Source organism: Leptinotarsa decemlineata, unplaced genomic scaffold, assembly GCF_025532065.1.
Source record: "Leptinotarsa decemlineata unplaced genomic scaffold, Ldec_3_MD MMD2_tig00026282_RagTag_RagTag, whole genome shotgun sequence".
Classification (NCBI taxonomy): Eukaryota; Metazoa; Arthropoda; class Insecta; order Coleoptera; family Chrysomelidae; genus Leptinotarsa; species Leptinotarsa decemlineata.
In genome coordinates this window covers 20,833,173-20,853,040 of record NW_027412668.1, presented here as the reverse complement: position 1 = coordinate 20,853,040, position 19,868 = coordinate 20,833,173, and the positions used below count along the sequence as shown (strand labels likewise).

At 34.4% G+C, this 19,868-nt stretch overlaps 2 protein-coding genes across 2 annotated transcripts in view; one reads left to right on the top strand and one right to left on the bottom strand.

Annotated features, from left to right (window-relative positions):
- Positions 1 to 3,833, top strand: part of LOC111509262 (esterase E4) — a 61,540-nt gene extending 57,707 nt beyond the window's left edge. The window contains exon 10 of the mRNA XM_074180020.1: positions 3,608 to 3,833. Within this exon, the coding sequence (XP_074036121.1) occupies positions 3,608 to 3,782 (175 nt within the window). The 3' untranslated portion in view covers positions 3,783 to 3,833. The remainder of the gene's footprint in view (positions 1 to 3,607) is intronic.
- Positions 3,834 to 6,614: 2,781 nt separating this feature from the next.
- Positions 6,615 to 11,293, bottom strand: LOC111509269 (A-kinase anchor protein 14). Its single transcript, XM_023164980.2, has 2 exons — positions 10,878 to 11,293; positions 6,615 to 7,975 (listed from the first exon to the last, which is right to left on the bottom strand). The coding sequence occupies exons 1-2, from the start codon at positions 11,204 to 11,206 to the stop codon at positions 7,531 to 7,533; spliced, it is 774 nt and encodes a 257-aa protein (XP_023020748.2). The 5' UTR covers positions 11,207 to 11,293; the 3' UTR covers positions 6,615 to 7,530.
- Between the last annotated feature and the right edge of the window lie 8,575 nt (positions 11,294 to 19,868).

Genomic DNA, 19,868 nt, shown 5'->3' with positions numbered 1-19,868 from the left:
ACATAATTAGGATTAAATATCATTACTATTTTCTACTAAATATGATTACTGACGATGACCTTCTTCCGATATTGAAATAATTCCTCATAATACTGGTATCAACAACTGATGCCCACTTTTCACATAGTGATGATTGGGCCCAAGACTAATGTGCTATGAGTAGGCGCAATGTGTCGAGAATGACAGTCTTCTGCATTTGAAGGTTGAAATATTACAAAAAATAAAGGCTAAGGAAATATGATTTTGTTTCAAATAACTGTTTACTTTGAATATTGCACATTTGAAGTTGAGAAAGTCCAGTGCTAGGAAAATTTCTTCCAGCTTAAATAATTGTTGATGTTATTAAGACTTCATTGACTTTATTTCCCGATACTCATTCATACCAAAATGATGTTGATGGAAATAAAATGTTTATGGCAATTGATCTCTCTAAAAAAATGTAAACCGCTTCTCGGGCCAATATTCATCAATGATGTTTTTTTTTGAGAAGTTACAGTCAGATATGTTTGGGTTGAATGCAAAAAAATCTGTGATATTTATCAAGCTTCCGACATTGTTTGCCTTCTTCAGGACAACTGTTATATAGGATTATGCAATATGAAAATATAAGTTTATAGGAAGGATTTTATAATAATCTGAAAACTGAATGAAATTGGTTATAAAAATGAAAGAAAATTGAAGAAAATGAAATAGAATGAATATTATAACATGAAAGTGACGAATACAATCATAATTGTGTTGATCAAAGCGGATTTTTTATTTCAGAGAGTGTCCGTGTGATACTATGATTTTTTTATGAATATATGTAGATTTCAAAGAGGTTATTAATCACATAGCTTGTTCATTGATTTTTCTTGACCATTTATTTCTGAAAATGTTCTATGTTTTTGAAATACTTTCGATTATTATTCTGGTAAACATATTTTGATGAAGTACTCACATGATTTTTTCACATCTAAGTTTCGAAAGGTCTGTGTTAGAAATGGTATGTATAAATAATGAAGAAAATTTTAAGAATAAGCTCACGTGAATAACGCCAACCATAATCATAATCTCGCAAACTGATATCCTTTACAAAACATTTTCTGCTGTGATTGAAATAATTATAATTTTATCTGTCATATCGTGAAGTTCAGTTCGTTCCAATTGATTTTTTTTTTCAGTTCGTGAACTAATTCAGTACCTTAATTTTTTCATACAGTAATATTTTTATATTGTATAATCATATATTATAATTCATTGAAGAAGACTGTCGAAGGTTTGACAAATATTACAAAGTTGTATTTGCATTGAGCCAAACATAAGTGACTTCATCCCCAGGAAAAGAAAATAACATTTTATGTCGATACTCTTCACTACATCACATTCTGTATAGTTTCTATGAATTATATTTGTTTTAATTTCATAACGAATGTTTGTAGTAGAAACTGAATAAAAAAGTTATTTCTGTTTAATTCAATGTTCATAATAAAGTAGTTGTTTCGTGAGGGCTTTCTCTTTCAGTTTGTATTTAAAAAAAATTATGTTTGATCAACATATCTTTATAAAGAGTTTTCATTATAGTTATTCCCTACCTTCATTTATTTGCGAGTTTCTCATATTTTTTATCGAAAAAAAAGCAATATCTCCCAGAAGTATGGAAAAATATTCGAAAATACAAATCATTAAATTATAAAACAACAACAAAAATCAATTGGCGCTTCGGGGCGACTCCATTGATTCCAGTGGCGTATTTGCTTTTTCAGCTGCAGGAAATCTCGGAAAAACCTGCAGCCCCACATTATCTTGGAAGATCTTGATCTGCCAATGTCCTCTCTTTCATAAAACAACATGTAGGGTGTATCCAGAGGCTCGAATGAATTTAATACATCGCCAGAAGCTAGTGACACGACTATCGTCAAACTTCAACCAGTCCGTTTCGTCTTTGACCAAGGCGTAATAATGAACAAAAATATATTTTTTTCTTAGATTTACCTGTCGAAATCAAAATCCATATTATATTATTTTCAATCATACAAACAACCCTCCAATCAAATACCTGTAATGATGAACTAGTCTATTAGTTACCGATGTTACTTTTTGGCAACAATACAAATAACAATATTGTCAATTGTAACAGGCTTTTGTGAAAGGCTTTTCAGCTTCCTGAGAGAACGTTCCCTGCAAGTGGCCGTTGATGGATATCTTTCGATATCCATCAACGCCGGTGTTCCCCAGATATCTATATTGTCTCCAACCCTCTTTTTATTGTATATCAACGACTTATTGAAAAAACCAAGAATCCAATATATTTCTTTACTGACGACAGCACACTTGTCTCGTCATTACATTTGGATTCCAGGACACACGGAGGCACATCTTCATCAGCAGCTGGAGGTTGCATATCTTAATGAGGATCTAGAAGTGATTTCGAATTAGGATGAGAGTAACCAGGTTCAATTCAATGCCACAAAAACTAAGGCATCGATTTTCTTCAAGAAAATGAATGTCTCCGAACCGGATATAATGATGTCGCTTTCTGCTTCGATAAGTTTGTTGGGGGTTAAAATGGACATCAGTATGTCTTGGCACAATCATTTCGCTGGAATTGCAAAGGCTGCTCCTCAAAAGCTTGAGAGACTGTTCCGAACCAGGAAACTGTACACACCTCAGCTACTTTTGATGCTTTATAAAGCTCAGATCAGATCTTCTTTGGAGTATTGTTCTCATGTATGGAGTTCTGCCCTCAAATATACCCTGAAGTTACTGGATTCCATCCAAAAAAGAGCCCTCCGCCTGATTGGAAAAGCGAATATCACGTGCCATCACGTGAAGAAAGGTTGGAGATTTGTCTCTCTTCTATAGATACTTTCACAGGAAGTGTTCAAGTGACTTGCCACATTTAATTCCACCAAAACAAGTATATATTAGAAAGACGCGACTGACTGTGGCTGCTCATAGTTTTGAAGTTCAACCCAGTTCACATTAAACTCCACTGTTGAAGAACTCTTTCATCTGGAGAACTGTGGAATAAACTTCCTGAGAACTTTCTGGATTCAATCTCCAGCGATTCAAATATAATGTGAATAGCTACTTTCGCACAGGCATCGCACTGAGAGCTACTTAAGGATGTTCGTGTAGTGCTTGTGCTTTGTCCTTAAAAAAAAGGATAGAGTACTGAAAACCGGTTTGAACGTGGTATCACACGCAGCCCATTTTCATTCAGAATTTTCACAAGGTTAGATATTACTCTGAGAGTTGAAAGGACAGTTTAACGATTGTATGAAAGAAATACATTTTCATATATAAACATTGATCTGTTTCAGAATTTTCAATTTGCATTCATAATTACGTAGAAAATGAATTTATCCGTTACTTCAGGACTTCACTGTACATACATATAATGTGAGGTCCGACTTAACTGCTGAGAAGTAGTTAAGACAGCTGGGAATTGTCATATAATGTATATTGTAATTCAATTCAAGAAGGTTTTGACTCAACCTCATTTTTCCTGTATCCTCCATGTAATCTCACCAACAAATCTTGAAGTTATTTGACTATGTACTGTGATTTCTGAATCACTTCAGAAATAATTAGGACAGAGAAAATGAGAAATTTTATGTTGCAGTAATCCAACACCACACAAAACTGAAGTACTAGAAAATGTGCAGTGGGAACCTTTCACACCAAAATGTCAGAAATATTTGGATATCGGCAAAAACCTGGTTGTGAAACAAAGACTGTATCAGAGGCGATTTGAATTCTGGGAGTATTTATTTCCCTTGAGTATTTACCAAAAGTAGCTGATCGATCGATTATGTGAAAATAATAAATGATGATGAGTAAAAAATTGTGTTTTATTTCAACAGCACAAAAAAAATAGAATGAATTTGAGATGTCTCAGCCTTGATAAACATTGTTGTCAGAGGCAATATCGATTTCATAATCGATAATATAAGTAACATGGGCATTAAAACAATTTTTCATTCAGAAAATAAATGTTTTGTCTTTGGTTCATCATTGTTTAGAAACGGAATTTCTGTGAACTGTATAATTTACATCTGTTTTCAGTCAAATATTTCATTTTATTTCGGTGTTCTAGATAATTTTGATGAATATTTCGATAATATTCATTGTCTGTGACGAACTGAATATCGATTATTCATGTGAGACAAAAATGGAACAAAACGTAATGACTTGTTCCGAAATTGGAATTGAGTTAAAAAAAAATATTGAACCAACAAAAATTTTCACTTATTCAGACGAGAGAGTCAGTTTTACAAAACTTGACAATTTTTTGAAAAGTATGTCTCAAACACCGTATCTTTCAAGAGCACAATGTGTGAATATTGCAAACTATTTGTATTCTGGAGAAACAGTTACCTCAACAAATTGATGGATGTAGCCGTCACTACGTGGTAGGAAATCATAATGAAGAAAAGAGAATTGCAACTTTCTCGGTTTTTTACCACTGACCATGACATACAATCAGAATAAATTTGAGTTTATTGTTTTCATAAAACCTAGCTATACAGAAATTACCATCCCAAGTGATTCTTTCCATCCAGACAGTCATAAATTGGCAGCCTACAATTCAATGTTGTACAGAGCATTCTCACTGCTTTTGTCTGCTAACAGTCTAGCTAGGGAAATTGATATAATTACAGAGATAGGCCATAATAATGGTTTCAACGCATATACAATCCAGAATTTAGTAAGAAAACAAAGCCGTAAATTCACTTACAAATTAATATACCTAACCCCAGATCAACTAATCCAAAATCAAAAAATGGGTAACTAACATATTTTGGTGAAAGAACAGAGATGATTGCGGGTTAAAAAAAAACAATGTGGAAGTGGCATTCAGACCACAGGCCAGGTTATCTGATTTCCTTTTCAATGCCAAAGATAAAGTGGACAAGTTGGAGAAATCTGAAGTTTATAAGCTTAGGTGTCCGGAGTGTAATAGTGTTTATGTGGGACAATATGTTAAAAATTTCCGAAAACGGTATACTGAACATCAAAGGTCCTTCAGACTAGGTAACAATGATTCGACTTTTTCAAACCATTCCTTGGCATACAACCACAAGTTCTCGAATCTAAACGATACGGAGATTTTGCACTATGCAAGGAAGGGTTGCAAACTCAATTATTTGTAATCCTTGGAAATTCACAAGCATAAACATTACGGGTGCAACCCGATAAATGATCAAATCGATTTAGTTAACTCACCGGTTTTAAAATTAGCATATCCACATTGTCACTAGTAAACAAAATTCAGGTACTAAATCAAGTTAAGTACCTCTATTATTACCTACAGTGGTGTTATATAAGTGCTAATGTAATCAATCATTGTTAGTTTAATGTATAGGTTTGGAAATGTCCTTATAGGACGAAACTGCAGTAATGTTAGTAACATTCATTCTTTTCATGATCTGTTTTTTCGAAAGCGATGAAACTGACAATAATAAAATGGAAACAATAATTCAAATTTCGAAAAAAATCAAAAAGAATACGCGACGCGACGTAGGTACTGGTGTTGCGGTGATGTGCGGCAAGTAGGACAGGTGTCAGATCTGAGGTCTCATTTCAAGGCATGACAGATGTTAATGATGGAATCCTATTAAAAACAAGCAGTTTTCCTAGTCACAAGAAATGCAAAACTGTTCTCGATGCGAGTTTCATCAACCAAGTTAGCGTTTTCAGGAGATGAAGAAAACCTAGATTTTTTATCTCCTGAGCCAAATTTGACTCATTATGAAAGTATCACTTTCTACTACTCCATCTGATACAAAAAAAAATGGATGAGAGAATCTTGCAAAGAAAGGAAGGAAGTAATCAAGTTGAAAATAAGTAACGCTATATATGGATGTGTATATCATGCAAAGAAGTAACTTTCAGACACAAACTGAAAGAAAGTCCTCCTGAAACAGCTACTTTCATATAAACATTGAATTACACGAAAGAAAAAAAATTCTTTCGAAACAAATACTTCTATATGAACACTGAATTATACAGAAGATACTTTTCTCTATTCAGTTTGTATATCAAACATTTGTTGAGGAATAAGAATCAGATATCATTCACATGAGTTCTACTTTGAATGAATGGTAATAAATTGTACTCACATGGAACACTGTCACCCTAACTGGTATACACCGGTGTTTTGCCTAATTTCTAATAATACCTCTTTCAATTTAAACAATGAAAAAATTAACAAACTAAAATTTTGAATCGATTCGAAAAATATTTATTGAAATGAGGATATTTTTTCTAGAATGTACCATGATTACTATTTTTTATCGATATTATATTAGAGTATTTCATTTTTTTGGTTTCGAAGTATGTAATAAAACAAATGGTTCACATGATGAATATAAGAGTGTATGAGTCTTGGGAAATGGATTGTTACTTTGAAATACTTTAATTACATATCCATGAACCTCAAATGATAAAAATTCGAAGCCTAAACAAGGAGGATGCGATGATATACGTCTGAGCAGAGCATCTTATCTAGAATGGATTGAATCACTTTTCTTCAAGTAAGTATATTTAATTTCAATCTCATACAATATGTATAATATATAAGATATATATATATATATATATATATATATATATATATATATATATATATATATATATATATATATATGCGTGTGTGTGTGTTATGTGTGAATGCATATGAAGGATCCCATACTAATTTTATAGTTGAGCAAATGAAGTGATCCATGTCATGACATAACATAGAAAGTTTTTCCGAATCTTTCTGAAGATACCTTTCGAACTGTTACAAATGTCCAGAGTTTTAGGAAATATTGTCAGTAGACAAAATTCATGATGATTTTTCAGTATCATCAATATATGGTGCAGTACTATTACTTTGCAGTACCCATACTTTGCACTGAAAAAAGAATGTCTGACACTTCAATTAAACCACTCACACAAATGAATATTGAGCATATGCGAGTTCAGGGAATCAATTTGTGATTTCATAAGTCGAATGGAATCGAATGAATAAGCTTTCATTAGATAGATTCAATCCAAAAATTGTTGATGAATTCTAACTATGAAGAAACTAGAAATAATTTCATGTCTACAAAAAAGATCATCAAAAATTGCTTTTTTTGGATTATTGCCGCCCATTATCAGAAGCAGTTTATTAAGTAGTTATCACTGAAAAAGTATTATTAGTTGTCAATTCAGAACTCCATATTCTGTATTTCCAAAACTTTTGATAACTAACACTAATAAAACCGTCCCATATGATTTGAAAAGAATTCCGAAACGAACAAATATTCATTCTCGAAATCAGAAAATATAACAGATTTCAACACACTACAGAAGAGTAAGTCGAAAAGTTGAGAAGTCAATCTATAAAGAATTGTCTATTCATGATAAATAGGCGGTGGGCAGAAGAAACGTAATAAATAATTGTTTTTTAGGTTTTTTAGGATGGAATTGTTCAATGTAGAAGAGATTTGTGAACTGGTTAACCTAATTAGTGAGTGGACCTAGCATGAGATCCTTCATCTACGAGATCCAAAGATCTCAGGCAGTAAATTTTTTGAAGTACTTGATTTTTGCATCTACAACTCTGAATAACAACTCTTCAGTAATGAAGTTTCTTCCCGGTATCATGGTGCAATTGGATGCTTCAACTTGATAGGTGACCTCCACAGGGCAGTGTCCTGGTCTGACCCTTGATACTTCGTATGTGAAGTATACGCTTGCCGTCGCTTGAGCAACTGGAAAACATTTCGTGGGAATTCCGAATTTTACCTCATATTTATAGAAGTCACTGACGGAACTGCTCTGTTTTGCAACAAGTTCTAAAGAATAAGCCCAATCCTCTGTCATCTCTGAAGTGCCATCGATATATTCTACGATTTTTGTCGCTCCCAAACTGATGTTGAAGTTTTCTATAGTGGGCCAAGACGTGATATTTCTTGACGATGATTCCCTTCGATTTTTGATGACAATGTCTTTCTTATAGCTGAAATGTAATACTTGTGAAAACTTACAGAAAAGATACTCACGTGTTTTTTGTGAAATATTTCTGAAAACCCCATTTTTATAACGAGCATTAGCATAGGCAGCTACTTCATGTTGGCCGCGATGTATCTCAATCAAAGGTAACACTCTCAGGATAAACAGAACATTGTGAAGACAAACCGCAGAAAAAATTTGAACTTTTTTTTTTTGTTTCTTTTCTGAATTATTAATTTCTTCAGTATTTCTTTTGTGGAACGGTATCTTTGTTACGTTCTAATTTCCCTTTCAGTCAACCTGACCCTTCTGAACAATAGAACCACTAAATAATGACAAACCCAGTACATCTATTTGTAATTTTTATTTATTCTAATGAAGATACAAGATATCTGATATCAGGCACTTGGAAATATTACTCCTACTTCATGTTGATTCACTAGTAATAACTAATAAATATCTTGAAGGTATTCGAAAGGATTTATATAACCTAATATTCTATTCTTCCATTAAGTGTAGTCAATACTATGATATAATATAAGAGATATAATATCGAAACATTGGAATTTTCGAATTGATTATGGGTTTCATGGAGATATTTTTGTAATTCAATCCAAAATTCAGCTCTTCAGTGGGTCCTAATACCCTCACTGTCCTGAGGCTATACTATCCTTTATCCAATTGAGGGGATCACTAGAGAAAACTATCCTACACGGTGCCCTGGTCCGAATCATAGCAATACCATTGAACTATCATACAGGATGTCCTAGGCTGAATCTTAGCTTACCGTTTATTCATCATACACGGTGTCCTAGGAGGATTGCACTCGAGAAGTCTATCATACCTGGTGTCCCAACCTGAATCTTAGCTTACCGTTGATCTATCATGCGGATCAGATTTTCTGTCTATGCCTATGTTTATACTTATGCTAGTAGTGCTTATTGGTAACTGGTCATATAACTATTGATAGCGGTCAGTTTTTATGCCTATGCGTATGCTGTTGATAATTGTTTTTTTGCGTAATGATTTATTGCTCCTGCTTTATCTGTTTATTTGTATATTGGAAGCTTGCACTCTCTGCCTGTACTTAAGTTATTAGTTGCTTCAATTGGATGAATCTTGGAAAAGTGAATAGTTATTTGGTTGCATATATTTAATTGCTTAATTTGCTCATGCGAATTGCTGATGATTTAATTTTGGAATAAAGAACTTTTGTTATAGAGTCCCAGTGGCTTCTGCAACATTTTTTATATTTTGCTTCATTGCGAATATATTATATTGAGGTACATGGTCTTTTAATTCAACCTGATTTGGTAAATGGATGAGGTTGATAATTCCTTTAGGGTATTTGGCATTTTACAATTTGCCTGGCGACCATCATTTGAAAATCGAATCAGCTCACAATAGTTGGGAACCCCTCCCATCTTCACTGTTAGCTAACCGCCAAATACCCATCTGTCATATGATACATTAACAGGTGATCACTTGTCCTCTCGTATAGTTCGAAGGTCACATCTTGAAAAATGAACGCGACGACATCTCCTCTCACAAAAACGACATCTATGGGATGAGACTGATAGTCAATCCAATCGAAGCTAATCTTCGTTATCTACCGCCAAGATTCATCCACAGTGTTTCCCTGCAGCAACTATGAAAAACTAGAGCACATAAACAAAACTTTCGCGATCCAACACCAGATAGCGCTGTTTTAACCCGCTCTATAAGTTTCATTAGTGATGCTAGGCTGTACCAAAAATGTATTGCTGGACTAAACTGTCTTTGAAGAATAACCCTGAGAAAGGGAAGAAAACATCTCCCCCCAAAAAAATTGCATCTCTGGGATCTATTTATTATGTACGGTATTTTATTTCAACTCAATATGATTCTTGAATATAGATTGAAACGTTAAATACATCAGCCTTTGATGAGCTCATGAACTGCGTTTATGTTTAGACTGAAAATAAATGTATTGGAAATAATTTAGTGAAAGAATATGAGTTATACAGATATCTAGCAAAAAAATTAAAAATTTTGTAACTGAATATGTTAAACTTTCCTGGTCAACTGCCTTTCTAACGGTTCGTGCTTTGAATTAATTTGGTTTTCAGTACCACTACGTTATTCTCGATCTGAAGTTATTCTGAACATTCAAATTGTTTACAAAAGTTTATATTTCAAGCAATGGTACACAATTTCTTGATATTTTTCAGGAGACTAATTTTGATTCACACACGTATCAAGTGAACTCAATAATTTTTGACTAGTGACTACAACGGTCAAAAATTGTGACAGTTTGTAACAGTTCTATCGTTAAATGGTAAACCCGGTAGATAACCATATGGAAGTCATATATGACAAAACTTTACATGTCATTAAAAGAAATAATCATTCAGTTAAAATGAAATCATTCCATTCGTTATCTTCATGGGAAGATTTTCCCGTGGTCCCGTGAATTGTTCTTATAGATGATTTAATTGTGATATTTTCCAAAATACATTACTTTCGTATTTTAAAAACCACTGCATTGATATCTGAAACTTGTATACCTAGCATTAGGTCGGAAGTCGGACCTTAGTTGGCACATGTTTCGACTTCTGAGGGTTGTCGTTCGTAGGGGTGCGACAGCTGGTTAACGCAAAAACATATTTTTTTATTATTCTACATTTCTATTCCAAACTTCTCATGCACCCCCATATGACACATAATGAATTTTTCAAAAGACATAGATAGCATCAATCCAGTTTTCATAACCACAGTTCTAAAATACTATTTTCCGACGTTTTCGATTCTTGAATTCATTAGTGATCACTGGAGAAGAATAAGTATATAACTATGAAAAAATTATAAATCCAGCTCAAGCCCCTTTGCCTAATATTTACTGAATTCTAAAACACTGCACCTAAACTCACTTTTTGGCGATCATATCGACGGCAGTCTTCAAAATGTCATCCACGAACATATATGTGAATTCTTCATAGTCTAAATAAAACTCGCAGCCTCTGACAGGTTTTTTGCGTCTATGTACTACCTCTCTATAAAAATCGGTGAAAAATGGAATTGAACTTTTATTGGGTTGAAACGGACCATTCCACATTACGGATTTGCTGCCTTTGTCCACATCAAAAGTATCTGGTGGACTCACACACTTCAACTTCGTTTGACTTTCGGGCGCTACACTGATTGTATCCATTCCTCTGAAAGTGATTATGTTGGCGACTGTGGGAAAACATTCTCCCATTTTCACTGAGTACTACTTGAAAAATACAGTAAAATTAATTCGAAATGACGTTGGTGAAATAAATACAAACTGTCAAATATTCAAATCGTCTTTGATTATTCAATCAGTTTTTCTCCGATAAAAAGTTGCTTCTACAGAATTTTGTATCGCGTGCGACAAAATCCGTTGACCAATGAGAAGTCGGTTATGTGTTGCTGTATACTTGTCTTGCGACGTATCAAGTTGAATTCATGAAGTAGTATCAAGATAAAAACTTCAGGTCGTAGAAATTCATGTTTCCTATTATATACAATTGAAGTCTTTCAACTTGTACATAAATGTTGCCACTGGAATTCAGTGATCCAACTATTTTGGTACCCTGTATCGCTTTCACTGTAAGACATTGGGTTCAAGAAAATCCACATTTCAGTGAACATTGCAAGATATTTCCATGAAGTGAATGTTTGGTGTGGTACACTTAATAACTGGGTAATTTTTTGCAGAAAATCTCAATTCAGGAAGATTTTTATAATTCCTTGAAAATAACTCGGGAGAAATTATTGGGAAATGGCAAATGAATGTCGCTTCAGCACATAATGTTGGAATCTTCAGGAATTTGCTAGATATGAACAGAGGGAGATTGGAAGTGATGATCCCGTATTTTTTTGAAAGTGGTTGACGATGTTTCATGGTGAATTTTACTGGTTCGGATTTCGATTGTCTGATATGCTATATTATATGTAATATGATTTGAAATCTCTAAAAGGACGAATACAGTTAAAAATTGAAATGAATGGCTGAAAATAACAATTATATTGACCGAAAAATACAATAAATCAGTGAGGAACACTGGTTTAAGGGGAACTTTGAAGAAGCTGCATATAATATGTTGTTCAACGACGCATTTAGCCAAGCTAGCGTAGATATACACAACATAAAGACACTTTGAATCAGATGAAAAATGATCCACTCCCGCTAAGCCAATGAAGCGGAGGAAAGGAAGAGGGGATATGTGAAAGCGTTCAAATGACCTATAAATAGTCATCTCCCAGAGGAATAGTCCAGTCATCACCCGAATACGATCGTAGATACTAACAATTGAAACGTTGTGCTGTAACTTGATTTGAAATCTCATTCAATTTATTTTATTTTGAAATTTTCGCTCATTTTCATTTTATATTAATTTCATTTCACGTTTTATCGCTTAATATAATTTTTACTTTTAGTTATTCATTTTGATTTTTAATTTGTATTTGTTTTTTCAGAGATTGAAAATGTATGACCAATATTCTTTCGAGAGATGATCTATAAATATTTATCTCTTGAAGAAAAAAAAACTTGGTTTGAAATCTTTTTAATTTTCATTTCATTTTTAATTTTTTGGTTGATTCCATTTAATTGCATTTATTGCTCTGTATAATTGTTATTTTATATAATATAAAAAAAACTGAAAAATTACGGGAATTTGGAAGTATGATTATCTGATCAGATTTCAAACAACTTGTTTGACTATACTTTTTTGTCAGGAATGATTCGCGTTTTTTACAAATTCGTATTGGATTCTCATTCACTGAGCTTTGATTCGTTCAAAAAAGATCCGGTGAATATTTTCTCATAAAGAATAATATTTTGATACATTTTCCAACGATTTAGATAATGTTATTATATCCTGCCTTATTGCTTTTCTTATTTCACTTTCAAATATTTTTACTGTTCGAAAGTACGCCATTCAGATATTCAATTGTCAAGTGATAAAATATCTGTTCCTTTCTGAATATTCTTCACTTCAGTTACTCATTCCCAGAAACTGTTCATTTAAAAATAGTTATTTTCAAGCTCAATTCAATTTTCACAATTTGTTCAAACATACATGTATCATCATGCTATCCAAGAATGCATAAATGTAACCATACACCAACTCACATGTTTATATGTATAGTAATTCAAATATTATCAAGTCTGCCAAGCATGAAATTGGGCTAGTTATCACAAATTTATATTACAACTGTTTCGATGAGAATTTGCACATATATTTCAGAAATTTTCATATCTTTCAATTGTCAGATAAAAAGGTAAGGTATCTATTTATAAACAGAATACGTTCGTGTTACAATACATTTTTATTGCCTTACAAAATTCAATTAACGCTTCCACAATTGAAAAAAAGTGCTTCGCTGCCGATAATATTATTATCATTTCAAAACTAAAGTATTTCATTGATTTTATAGTAGTACAGAAACTTTTTGTGTCAAAAATTACGGATGGGATATTATTTCACTTTCCATTGTAGAAGGTTTTCAAAATTGCGACTCATGTTCCGCTTTAAAACAGCTTCCTGAAAAATTGGCGTGAAGTTATCCACAGATTTCTGGCCACACATAATGACGTAGAGAAAAATAAAAATCTGTGGTTGGGATATGAAATTATTAGCACCCGTACTAATATCTGTGGCTGGAAATACCTATTCACTATAGGTTGAACGTGAAATTATTAAGACTATTTGGTGTATAACTTATTATAGAATCTTGAGTAGATTGACGCGTTGATAACCGTTTTCTCATCAACAATACAGATTTAGAAAAGAATAATATTGGAAATATCAGAGTTTCTTTCCAATACTCAATGTGGGAATCACACCCGATGATGTACGTTCATGAAAATCACACAACTTCCATAGTTTCTTGAGTGAATTAACTTGGCGATAACACTTTTCTTCCTCCTCGTGGAGCAGTGAGACCTTGACGTTGATGAGGAGGCTTGATACCCAAAATGATCCTGCGAGCGATGCCAGTGGGAGTGTAAACTCCTGGTAGGGCCACCCATGCTGATAAGGTCAAAGGAGATTGGTGAAGCTAAGGACTGCTCAAATGAGGAATAAACCTCTAGAAAAATTCGCAATCCCAAAGTATCATCCATGCTGATGGGATGAATGACTGCAGCGTTACGCAGTCAAGAATGAAAATAATTGGTGACGATACCCTGCCTTCACATACGGGGCTCTGCGGAGGTTGATAGATATTTCCCTAGCTACTCGTAGGAACAAAATGAATTCTGACGAAATAATTAATGAGGAGCTTCCTATCTCCGAAAACCTAGGAACTTCTGGTGTAAACTCTACCCAAGAGAAAACACCAAACATGAGCCAGGAGACGACGGGTCCTATCCCTCGGTTCCTGATCATGAGAAGGAAGAATGGCGACTTCACAAGAGTCAGTCCATTCCTAATTCGAAGAGTAATGTATGGACTTATAGGCACAACTAATGACTTGAAGAAAGTAAAGGACGGATTGCTAATAGAGACAAAAACTAGAGCCCAAGCAGAGAGAATGCTTTCAATTGAAAAATTCTCTGAGTTTGAGGTTGAGGTTGTTCCGCATAAAACCCTCAACGAAAGTAAAGGTGTAGTATTTTGTAAAGACTTTCTCAACTGCACAATTGAAGAAATAGAAGGAGAACTTAAATCTCAAGGGGTAACCAAAGTAACCCGTATGAAACAAAAGAAAGGACATGAAACAATTGATTCACCAAATCATATTTCAGAATTCAACTCATGAGAAGATGCGAGGAATGAAAGGATACGTTAGCTATAAAAAAGATGGTATACCAAATCTCAGAGCAAGAGGAGGAGTAGCTATATTAATCCGAAACAATATTTCCGGTAACATAATCCAAGTACAGTTACATCTTGAGGTAGTTGCCGCTCTCATAGACTTTCCAGCTTGACAATCTGTAGTATCTACCTACCTAACAACACCTGGAACTTAAATGATCTTGAAACAATAGCCAACCAACTCCCAGAACCCTACTTGATTGTGGGGGACTTTAATGCCCATAACCCACTCTGGGGATCTGAAAAACTTGACATTCGTGGAAGGAAAGTTGAAAAGTTAATTGATGATCTGAACCTCACACTTCTGAATAGTGGCGAAGGAACTTTTCTGAATCTGAGATCTCGCTCCTTATCAGCCATATACCTTGCCCTATGCACATCAACTCTTGCTCCTTTGTTCAGATGGTACTGCCTTGGTGATAATATGACGGATTATTTTCCTATAAGTATAGAGTGTCCCAATAAAACAGAGCAGAATTGAACAATTTGAGGGAAGTTAACCTCGATAATACAGATGACGCGGTCGAAGAAATCAGCACTGCTATTCTGAATGCCGCCCAAAGAACAATCCCTCAGTCATCTGGTAGGAATCGAACCAGGAAAGTTCTTTGGTGGAATGAAGAAATAGCTATTCTCACAGCCGATAAAAAACATGCTTTGAATATTTTTAAGCGACACCCCACCGAGAAAAACATGATAGCCTCCAAACGCGCTAGAGCCAAAGCAAGACGCACTATACGAGAAAGTAAAAGGCGATCCTGGGAAAAATATGTATCCTCCTTAACTGCGGACACCTCTACTTCAGAGATATGGAACAAAATTCGCGCCATAATGGGTAAAAAGTTTACAAATGTATCTCAAGTACTTGAAGCTGATGGCCAACTCATCACTGATCCTCAGGAAATCAACGAAAGAATTGCAGAACATTTTGCTGCAATAAGCAGCACCCCAAATCTAGATCTAGATCTGCAGACAATAAAAACAACAGCAGAAAGACACAGATACTTCGTCGGGGGAGGAACCCCCGACGAAGTATCGGGAACCCCGAGTTTGAATCAGCCTTGAGAAATACCAAAACCTCTGCGCCTGGATCCGACGGAATCATGTATGATTTCATGAAACAACTTTCAATAGAATCCAAGTATATAATTCTCAATCTTTTCAACAAAATATGGCAAAATATGGATTCCGAAATCATAGATCTTCTATCGACCAAGCGTTTTTACTTGAGAGTAGCATCCGAAACATCTTTGCTAATGAATCCCACGTTACTGCCATATTTTCTTGGGTCTCATCTTCGATAAAAAATTAACATGGGCTCCACATATAAGCGACCTGACCCTAAGATGTAAAAAAGTACTCAATTTGATGAAAGCTCTAGCTCATATTCGTTGGGGAAGTAATAGGGAGGTGCTCCTCAAAATATATAAATCTATTATCCTTTCGAAAATAGACTATGACTGCATGATATATAGCTCAGCACGAAAATCCAGATTGAAAAAACTGGACTCAATACAGCATTGAGACTGGCAGTGGGTGTATTTAGAACCAGCCCCTATTCATCACTTTCGGCTGAAACAGGAATTCCTCCTTTGAAATATGGAAGACAACGACTCCTTTCGAATTATGCTGTTAACATTTTAGCGCAGCCTAATCACCCTAATTACCCTAATTACCCAACATTCAATGAAGACACTGATGACGAAAACCAACCCACGATAACAAGACCAGCTCAAATAAGGTTCAAAGAAATACTGAAGTTCACTCAGTATACAGTTCCAGCCATTTATATTTATAACCCGGGAGAAATTCCTCCTTGGGAATTGGAAAAAGTGAGAGTGAATCTTAAACTCAGCCATACTGCAAAAGATGGTAATCAAGATATCTTGAGGGCAGAATTCAACAAACTCCTCACAACTTACTCTGGATTCATATTTATTTACACCGATGGATCAAAAATCAAAAACCCAAGAAGGTACTGGATGTGCGGTCACTAGTCAAGGTTCGACTCACAGTTAGAGATTACCGGCACAAACAAGTATTTCACAACCTATTTCTGTCAATTCCATAATGAAATAAAATTTCTCATTTGTACGGACTCCTTAAGCTCACTACACGCACTAGAAAATTCATTCAATAAAGATCCACTAGTACAGACCATATTGGCATCCATACACTGGACCAATAGGAATGGAAAACACATCGAATTTACATGGACTCCACCAAGACTCGGGTAATGAATTAGACTCACCAAGGAATCTCGGGTAATGAATTAGCAGATCAGGCAGCCAAACGAGCTACCGAAATACCTGATGTTTGTGATAATATTCCTATTCGACCGGAAGACGTGAAATATTATTTTAAACAACAGATTATGGATTTATGGCAAACTGAATGGGAGGAAACAGAAGCAAAATTGAAAGAGGTGAAGCCAAAAATCACACCCTGGAGGCATTCTATTCCAAAGACACGAAGAGAACAAACTGTGATCACATATCTTGCTTTACATATCTTGCTAAATTGTGTCCAATATGATGAAGCTAGACAACGATTTGAAATACCAAATTCTATGAAGGAATGTTTGAAAGATCATAATGAAAGTCTGGAGAGAATTATCAAATTTATGAAAGCTATTGGGCTATACTAAAAAATTTGAAGAAGAAATCAAATGTTGAACAAACTAATAGTAGAAGGCCAATGACCTCGTTGTCGACGCCTTAAAAAAAACACTTTTCTTGTCATCTACACAGATTTTAAAAAATTGTTGAAACTATCAGACTAACTTTTTTTAAACCCCTTGTGGAATAGGAACCAGATGATGTGCGTGCATAAAAATCGAACAAGTCTTATGGAATTTCGGATAGATTAACGCCTTGTAGAATAGGAACCAGATGATGTGCGTTCATGAAAATCACACAACTCTAATGGAATCTTGGGTAGATCAACATAGTGAAAACCGTTTTCTTATCACCCATACAGATTTCCATAGAAAATTGTTGCAACAATCAGACTAACTTTTTGAAACCCCTTGTAGAATTGGAACCATATGATGTGCGTACATAAAAATCACAAAACTGTTATAGAATCTTGGGCAAATCAACATAGTGAAAACCGTTTTCTTGTCACCTATACAGATTTCGAGAATAAAATTGTTTAAACGATCAGACTAACTTTTTAAAACCCCTCGTAGAATTGGAACCAGATGATGTGCATGCATTAAAAATCGAACAAGTCTTATGGAATATTGAGTAGATTGATGTGATAATAGTTTTCTTGCTACCCAAACAGACTTCGAAAAAAAAATTTGAAACAATCACTCATTTTTGCGATTCCTTGTAGAATTGGAATCGGATGATTCCTCACTCCAATTCACTTTATGAAATTTTCAATATACAAATAACAGATTTCGAGAATACTGTAACGAATCTGAAGCCGCCCCTGCCCAGTATGCCGACTGAATCATATAACAAACACATGACATCAAACCGTTACATTATATGAGCCCGGTTTCCCGACCCAAGAGGGCAGTTCAGAAAGTGAATCGTGCGGCTAAACAAGAAATTTAAATAGTGGAAATAAAGTAAGCGTTAATTGCTAAGTGTTGTAAATAAATTAGTTTGTCATCAGTGGAATATTGTTGGAAATGAATTTGTTCAAGACAGTTAATACTTCAATTTGCCACAATATCTTCAAACTGGAAGAGAAGCAATATTCTTACTCATTCGTATTACATTTTAAAAAATAATTTTTTCTAAATCTGTATGGATGAAAGAAAGAAAACGAATTCAACAACATTGATCTACTTGAGAAGTTGTAATATTCTGATGAACGCAAATCATCGGGTAAGAATTCTACGAGGGGTATTGGAAAGTATAAATCTGACATTTTCAATGATTTTTTCCAGGAATTTGTATCGGTGACAAGATAACAGTTCGCATTACGTTGATCTACCCAAGATTCAATAAGAGTTGTGTGATTTTCATGAACGCACATCATCTGGTTCCAATTCTACAAGGAATCTTAAAAAATGAGTCTGATTGTTTCAACAATTTTTTTTCGAAATCCGTTTGGATGACGAGAAAATTAGTATCACTATGTTAATCTACCCGAGGTTTCATAAGACTTTTCTGATATTTATGCACGCACGTCATCTGGTTCCAATTCTACAAGGGGTTTTAAAAAGTTAGTCTGATTGTTGGAAATATTTTTTTTCGAAATCTGTATGGGTGACACAAAAATGGTTTTCACTACGTCAATCTACCAACATTCCATAAGACTCGTTCGATTTTTATGCACGCACATCATCTGGTTCCAATTCTACAAGGGGTTTAAAAAAGTTAGTCTGATTGTTGCAACAATTTTTTTTTGGAAATCTGTGTGGGTGACAAGAAAACGGTTTTCACTATGTTAATCTACCCGAAATTCAATGAGAGCTGTGTGATTTTCATGAACGCACATAATCTGGTTCCAATTCTATAAGGTGTTTTAAAAAGTGAGTCTGATTGTTTCAACATTTTTTCCTGGAAATCTGTAAGGGTGACAAGATAACTATTATCATTACATTAATCTACCCGAGATTCCATAAGACTTGTTCGATATTTATGCACGCACGTCATCTGGTTCCATTTCTACAATGGGTTTAAAAGGTTAGTTTGATCATTCCAACAATTTTATTCTCGAAATCTGTATGGGTGATGAGAAAACTGTTTTCATTATGTTGATCTACCCAAGAAACTATGGAAGTTGTATGATTTCGATTAATTCATATCATCGGGTATCATTTCTACATGGGGTATTGGAAAGTAAATCTGATATTTCCAATATTATTCTTCCTTATCAACGCGCCAATCTACCCAAGATTCTATAAAAAAGTTATACACCAAATAGTCTATATAATTTCTCGTTCAACCTATAGTTATAGGTATTTCCATTCACAGATATTAGTGCGGGTGCTAATAATTTCGTATCTCAACCACAGATTTTTATTTTCCTCTACGTCAGCATGTGTTGCCAGAAATCTGTGGATAACTTCACGACAATTCTTCTTGAGAATGCTATTGAATAGCAAAACAC

What these genes read in the sequence shown, in the direction of transcription:
- LOC111509269 (XM_023164980.2), bottom strand. Translation starts at nt 11,206, where the DNA reads ATGGGAGAATGTTTTCCCACAGTCGCCAACATAATCACTTTCAGAGGA. An exon ending in GTCGATATGATCGCCAAAAA is followed by an intron (nt 7,976 to 10,877) that starts GTGAGTTTAGGT and finishes ATTACATTTCAG; the next exon opens with CTATAAGAAAGACATTGTCA.